Source organism: Bombyx mandarina, chromosome 10 (genome assembly GCF_030267445.1).
Source record: "Bombyx mandarina strain Sakado chromosome 10, ASM3026744v2".
Lineage (NCBI taxonomy): Eukaryota > Metazoa > Arthropoda > Insecta > Lepidoptera > Bombycidae > Bombyx > Bombyx mandarina.
This window is the reverse complement of record NC_143217.1, coordinates 5105595-5112984: the sequence shown is the minus strand read 5'-3', so window position 1 is coordinate 5112984 and position 7390 is coordinate 5105595. Positions and strand designations below refer to the sequence as shown.

The 7390-nt window shown below is 35.4% G+C and overlaps 1 protein-coding gene across 1 annotated transcript; it reads left to right on the top strand.

Moving 5' to 3' along the window:
- The first annotated feature begins 296 nt into the window (after positions 1 to 296).
- Positions 297 to 7084, top strand: Cjhbp (cytosolic juvenile hormone binding protein 36 kDa subunit). The gene is made up of 5 exons (XM_089730283.1): positions 297 to 583; positions 843 to 892; positions 1033 to 1298; positions 3430 to 3585; positions 5985 to 7084. The coding sequence occupies exons 1-5, from the start codon at positions 494 to 496 to the stop codon at positions 6275 to 6277; spliced, it is 855 nt and encodes a 284-aa protein (XP_089586409.1). The 5' UTR covers positions 297 to 493; the 3' UTR covers positions 6278 to 7084.
- Positions 7085 to 7390: the final 306 nt, after the last annotated feature.

The window sequence follows — 7390 nt, the reverse complement described above, 5'->3', positions numbered from 1 at the left end:
CCGGCGAGAAACTCACTGGGCTAATCGATTCCATCGTTATTTTCATGCGGGAATGTGCCTTTTAATTAAAGGAAGAAAAAGAAAGACAAAGAGAGATACCTTGATGAAATATTGATTACACACACAATCCTAATTTCAAAGCACTAACGTTTTGCAAGAGAAGTATGGTAAAACAGTAGAAACTATAATACTACTTTATACTACTTTGAGCACAGCCAAGAGTACAAAAAATATGCATTCCATTGAACGCAGCTTAGTGAGGCGATGATTCTTGTCAAGTTGACATTTGACGTTTCTATAAGTATGATGTGCACTGTATCAAAAATTTTTATTGTGCCGCTGTACATTGTTGAAAATAGTTGTTTCGACTTCGTTATAAATTTATAATTATTCACCGTTTGAATAATCACACAAAGTACATACACAGTTTATCATTACATATATCACTCAATTCTGAACTAAAGTCATAAGCTCAAAGCTGTTAAATAGCAAAATGGTTAGCGGTCGTGCTCTTCATTTCGTATTTAAAGTCGCAGATAGGACTTCAACAGCAAAATTTTATAGGGAAATCCTCGGAATGAAGGTAAAGTAAGATTGAATAAATTTTCTATTGAGTACTCGTATTTAACGCTGATTTTTCACGATCATTTATCAAGGCCACTGCGACAAGAACGAGACAACTACGTGACAACACTGACAACCGGTGTTTTAACCTACAATTTATTCAGTGAGACGAATTGATGAATTTATGTTCTGATTTAATTACTACCCAAACATTAATGCGTTTGGCTTTTGTAAAAGGAATGTAACTATTTTTAACAAAATTAATTAATACATTACAGGTTCTCCGCCATGAAGAGTTTAGTGAAGGATGTGAGGCAGCTTGCAATGGGTGAGTTCTTAAATAATATTGTTAATTTGTCAAAATACTTATTTTATTAATAAACACTATTTGCTTTATTTATCTCAAGGAATTGTATTTAATTAAATCCCAGATTTCTAAATATAATTAAAATTAAATTATACTTCCAGACCTTATGCAAACAGATGGAGCAAAACCATGGTTGGATATGGCCCTGAAGATACACATTTTGTTGTTGAACTGACCTACAACTATGGTGTGACACATTACGAACAAGGAAATGATTTCCTTGGCATCACAGTACAGTCAAGTGAGAGTCTGAAGAGGGCACAGACTAACAACTGGCCAATTAAAGAACATAATGGTCTGAAGTATGTTGAGGCTCCTGGTGGTTACAAATTCTATATTGTAGACAAGCCCCAACCAGTTGATAAAGGTATAATATTATATTTTTTAACTTTTATTTATTTACAAATTTGAAAGTAAGAGACTGAAACTTATTAGTAAAAGAGTGAAGCTCTTTATTAATTAGAATGTTTTTAGGTTACTTAATTCTTTTTTTTTTCATTAAATTAACTCAATTAATTAAGCTAAAATAAGTCTTTGGTATCGGCATGCTTATGACAAATAAATTACCATAGATATAATATATAATTAGATTCTCCTGTACCTGCCTTCGATGACTCATTTGTTTTTATTGATAATGGCGTTGCTCACAACAATGTGCAACATGCTCACTGCCCTAGCCAGGCTATGTTTTATGACCCAAACTGCACAGACAAAATAATTCTACTATAGTACCTTTTTTTTTCTTTTTATTGCTTAGATGGCTGGACGAGCTCACAGCCCACCTGGTGTTAAGTGGTAACTGGAGCCCATAGACATCCACAACGTAAATGCGCCACCCACCTTGAGATACAAGTTCTAAGGTCTCATTTATAGTAACCTTTAGAATTCAGACTTACAGTATAGGTGAATGTAAGAAGTACAGAAAAACAGTATATTCAGGCTATTCAATATAAAGAAGCATTCTACATTTTTAATAGAGAATATTGAATCAATACAAACCAATACACCTTTGTGATTTTAACAGACTATCAATCACAAGTATCCTCATGTATGTTTCACTTTACAATCATGATTTTAGAAAAACTTAATAATCCACCAATCAATGGCAATTTTGTAACTACGACCTATTTAGTGGTGTCCTTGAACAAAAAAGGCATTAGTTCTGAACTGGAATCCTATAAAATGTTATTTTTCTTTTTTTGAATTCTCATAACCTTAGATTTACCTTACCTATCTATCTACCTACCTACCTTACCTCAGAGTTGAGATTTAGTACAATAAAAATGTGTTATCAACATAGTTGCTACATTTACAAGACTTCATACATCTGTGTGTTGACTAAGGCATTTATAGTCTCATAAAAAAGCCAAATGCAACTTTATACATTTAGCGAAAATAACATTAAATTCTATTAAAAAGTAAGGAAGCTAAGTGTTTTAATTTCACATTAGGCAGAGAGCGCACGATTTTGTACAGTGATATGTTTTCCAAAAGGAATACAATTCCAATATGAGAACCCACTTAGTAGTGTCGAAATAGAATGTAGAAAGTTGAAACCCTTTAGATATGAAAAATTTCAAATCTTTCTTCAGTACATGTATTTAATTTCATCACATACTTCTTTGGCCTATTTTCAATAAACAGCCAAGTGCCCAATTATACTCATAAATTGTCGTATATCATCACTAATATAAATACAACAATTACAATTGATAAAATGCTATCTATAGACCATCTATGCTTGATAAATAAAATTTGAAGCCTATGATGATCTTTATCAAAAGATATGTGAGTTACCAAGTAATATCTGTCATGTGATTTGTGAGTGATTTCAACTTTAGTATATTCATAATATAAACATAATAAAGATTAAGGAGCACTATATTTAGATATGATTTTCTAATGATCCTTTTGTTTTAGCTCTATGCAACAGTAATGAAATTTAACTTCTATTAAATTGTGTAACCATAACAGTTTTTATTTATTTATTGCATAGACGGTGGACGAGCTCACAGCCCACCTGGTGTTCAGCGCTTACCGGAGCCCATAGACATCAACAACGTAAATGCTGCCAGCCACATTGAGATATGAGTTCGAAAGGTCTCAGTTGGCTGCTCCATCCGTCAAACCGCAACATATCACTGCTTCACGGCAGAAACAGGCAGGGTGGTGGTCGTGCGGACTCAAACGCAGTCCTACCACCAGCAACTACGCTAATTATTATTTTGTGGGTTTGGTTTTTATTACGCGATGTTATTCCTTCACCGTGGAAGTCAATCGTGAACATTTGTTACGTGCGTATTTCATTAGGAAAATCTGTACCTGCCTGCGGGACTCCAACACCGGTGCATCACTGAATACGAATGCAAAAATGTCCATGAATTTATATATTATGGTAATTACAAAAATACATTCTACGCATTATATAGTCCGTTATATTTTAAAAAGCATATTATTTAAACTGAGAACTTTTTATGATTTTTTTTTTCTGTTTACAGATCCCGTTGTCAAAGTTTCATTGGCGAGTTCAAACTTAGCAAAATCAATAGCCTATTGGAACGGTCTACTGACTTTGAAGCTCTATGAAAAAACTGACAAAACTGCATTACTAGGCTATAGTGATGATCAAGCTAAATTGGAACTTGTTGATATTGGTTAGTTAATTTTTACTCTGCAACAATTAACATGATAACAATGGACTCTAGTAATATAACTTTACTCTAAATGCTGAAGTTAGGAACTCATCTACGCCAGAACCATTAGTTAATAATATTAAAGTGCTATAATTGATATGTAACTCAACAATGACATTTGTAATTTTATCCGCTACTTTGTTTCAAATGTTTTTTTTCCAGAGAAGTATGATTAGATAAGACTTTCAAACATGAGTCGCGCGTCGATTTTATTGTAAACAAAAACATGTAGATATATATCTATGTATTCATATCAAGATTTACGTCATAAAAATACATTACGTTGTAATATCTCCTATAGGCAATTGTAAATTTTGTAAATTTTGTATTTAATATGTTAAAAATATTAATCACATAACCCACAATAAGATTTGTAAAATATTATAGATTTATCACTTCCGGTTTGAGCCCCGTGAGCTCACCTGCATATTAGGGTGAAGCTAAAATAGCCTCTCAAGGCTATCAGCATAGGTAGGAAAAAAAATTGATTTATATACATTTTTTTAATTTTTTTATTGCTTTTATGGGTGGACGAGCTCACAGACCACCTGGTGTTAAGTGGTTACTGGAGCCCATGGACATCTACAACGTAAATGCGCCACACACCTTGAGATATAAGTTCTAAGGTCTCAGTATAGTTACATACATACAGTATAGTCAGTAGAGTTAGTTTTATTTATATACTATTACTTATATTTATATACTGTTACTTATATTTATATACTATTAATGGTGGTAGTACCTCTTGCGAGTCCGCACGGGTAGGTCCACTTCGATAAAGCGGCACGACACGAGAACCCTCTCATCGTGGCCGCCGGTAACTACATTCCCGATCCTGCGGAGAGATGGAAAGCAGTCGACGTCGCCCCAAACCCGTCATTTCGGATCCTCCCGATCCACTAACGGTGCTTTTAGGTACTTCAAGCACCGGTCACCGTTCTCGTCGAACCCGTCGCTTGCGACGAAGGGCTCGACGAGTAAATTAACCCTCAGACACAGCCCACTGAGTTTCTCGCCGGATCTTCTCAGTGGGTCGCGTTTCCGATCCGGTGGTAGATTCTGCGAAGCACGGCTCTTGCTAGGGTTCGTGTTAGCAAATTCGTCAGGTTTAAGCCCCGTGAAATCACCTACTAGTTAAGGTTCCGCCGAAATAGCCTCTCAAGGCTATGTAGGTACCTCCACCCCGCCTATTTCTGCCGTGAAGTAGTCATGTGTTTCGGTTTGAAGGGTGGGGCAGCCGTTGTAACTATACTGAGACCTTAAAACTCATATCTCAAGGTGGGTAGCGGCATTTACGTTGTAGATGTCTATGAGCTCCGGTAACCACTTAACACCAGGTTGGCTGTGAGCTCGTCCACCCATCTATGGAAAAAAAAATAATATATAATTAGGCATGCTTTAATTAAATTTATTAAGTACAGCTGAAAAGTAACAGACAATCTTAGAGTATATGACAATAGAGTATAAACAATTCGAATCTGAATATAGGCAGCTCAACGTAGGCTGTTACACGAGTGATTTGCATGATGGTGTAATTTTTAAGTTGAAATGCGTGACGGGTGCGTGTTCCTTGGTTCGCGACAAATATTATCTAGCCACTTAGAATGTCAAATGTCTTGATGGATTTAGTAGCGCCGTGGTCAATGTCTGATTTACAAGCTGGATGCGTGCAAGGTCAAGTGCATCGAGTTCTTGTCGGCTATTGAACTTCAGCGAACTCTAGAACTTCACGTGATGTGTTCGTATGACACAATTTCCTTCTTTTCTTTTTAATATCCATGTGTCATGCGTAATTCACCTACATTTAAAGTACACGTCTGAGAAATAACTTAAATAGGATTATTTTTTGGGCAATCATTATGTTCAATAGACAGATGAGAAGATTTTCCTTAGGATTAGTGTCCGACTATTAGCGGTTCACCGGTCATCGTTCTCGTCGAACCCGTCGCTTGTGACAAAGGGCTCGACGAGTAAATTAACCCATAGACACAGCCTGTTATACATAGAGTTTATCGCCGGATCTTCTAAGTGGGTCTCGTTTGCGATCCGGTGGTAGAGTCTGCGAAGCACGGCTCTTGCTGGGGCTCGTGTTAGCAACGTCGTCAGGTTTGAGCCCCTACCTACATTAGGGCGACGCTGAAATAGCCTCTCAAGGCTACCAGCAAAGGTAGGAAAAAAATTTATCGGTTAATTATAATATCAGGGACTACCTCCCCTTTTCATTGTTGTCGTTGTAGTCAGACTCGCATACTCCTGGTCGTGAGTATTCACCGTCGCTCGTGTATTTCAACAATTCCAGGAGCACAGCCTAGCCCGTATTTAGTAATAAAAATTACAATGACATTCTTTTTTTTTTTCAGGTGGACCAATAAACCGCGCAAAGGCATACGGGCGCATAGCATTCTCGTGTCCATTCGACGAGCAGCCGGTCATAGACAAGAAGATCCAAGACGCAAACGAGACTATCCTCACTCCCCTCATATCGTTGGATACGCCCGGCAAGGCTACCGTGAGGGTCATCATCTTAGCTGACCCCGACGGTCATGAGATATGCTTCGTTGACGATGAGAGCTTCAGACAACTGTCACAAGTAGACCCCTCCAGCGACGCCGAACTCGATAAGTTCATAAAATCAGACAAGTCCAGAGCATAAAACCTAATTATGCTTTAAAATATCGGGCAAGGGTACTACTACTAACCTAGATATTAAGTTCGAACTCGTAATAACCCTTTGGAAATATATCCTCCGCGGGAATAGGGATGAGTTATATTAATTTTATCGAATCACTTTTTATGAATAGTATTTAGTTATAAACAGCTGTCGTGTTGTCTAATTTTAACCGTCGTTTGAATAGTGAAGGACTTCGAGTCACAAATTTAATCATTACAAAGTTTACAAACTCTTAAGTATAGTAATAACCGTAGTAATATTTATAGGTTTTTCCTGTGCACGAGCGGGAAAAGTTTCGGTTTTTAGAAAATATTTTGTCGATGTTTTTGTAGCTTTTTTTGGAAACGTTAATTACCTATTAGTATCTTTTGAATTTAGCAATGAACATATAATTTCGAATGATTTTTCGAAATTAACACGATCGATGTTAAATTTGGACAAATCACGATTACTATTATATTTATTACATACCCAATGTGATAGTCGTTTTTTTTCCTTCGAAAGAAATAAATTCGTATTTTAATATTACTAAAATTCAAATACATATTAATAAATTATTTATTCGATTTGGGCGGTAATAAACTTTCTAATTGAAATTCAAAATAAACTACTTACCAATTTATAAATTATTTAAAAAAAAAAATCTTTTTATTAAATCTTGCTACATTCCAAATGTTTTAAATGTTTGCTGTGCTTTAAAATATTTATATTTGTTAAATAATTAGATTATTATAAAAAAATGTTGCTCACGCTAATTTGATATTTAAATAAATTTTCTTATATCTTCAAGGGATTTTTTTTTTCGATGTAATGTGTAATGTGATCGACAAATAATTATGCTACCGTTTCTATGACTTAACTTCTTCAAGGCATGGTACCGGTATTCGGCATGGATTCAGTCCCTCAGGGTTTTTCATTTTTGATATTAACATAGAGTATTCGTTTATCACGAAACGTCCAGATTTTATCCAAAATTCCTTAAATTATATACCTAAATATATTTTTTCTCTTGAGAGCTTTATTTTCATCAAATCTTTGGATCAGTGTTGCGGGTAAAATATTTACAAAACATAAATACAAATACCTCGCTTGTTT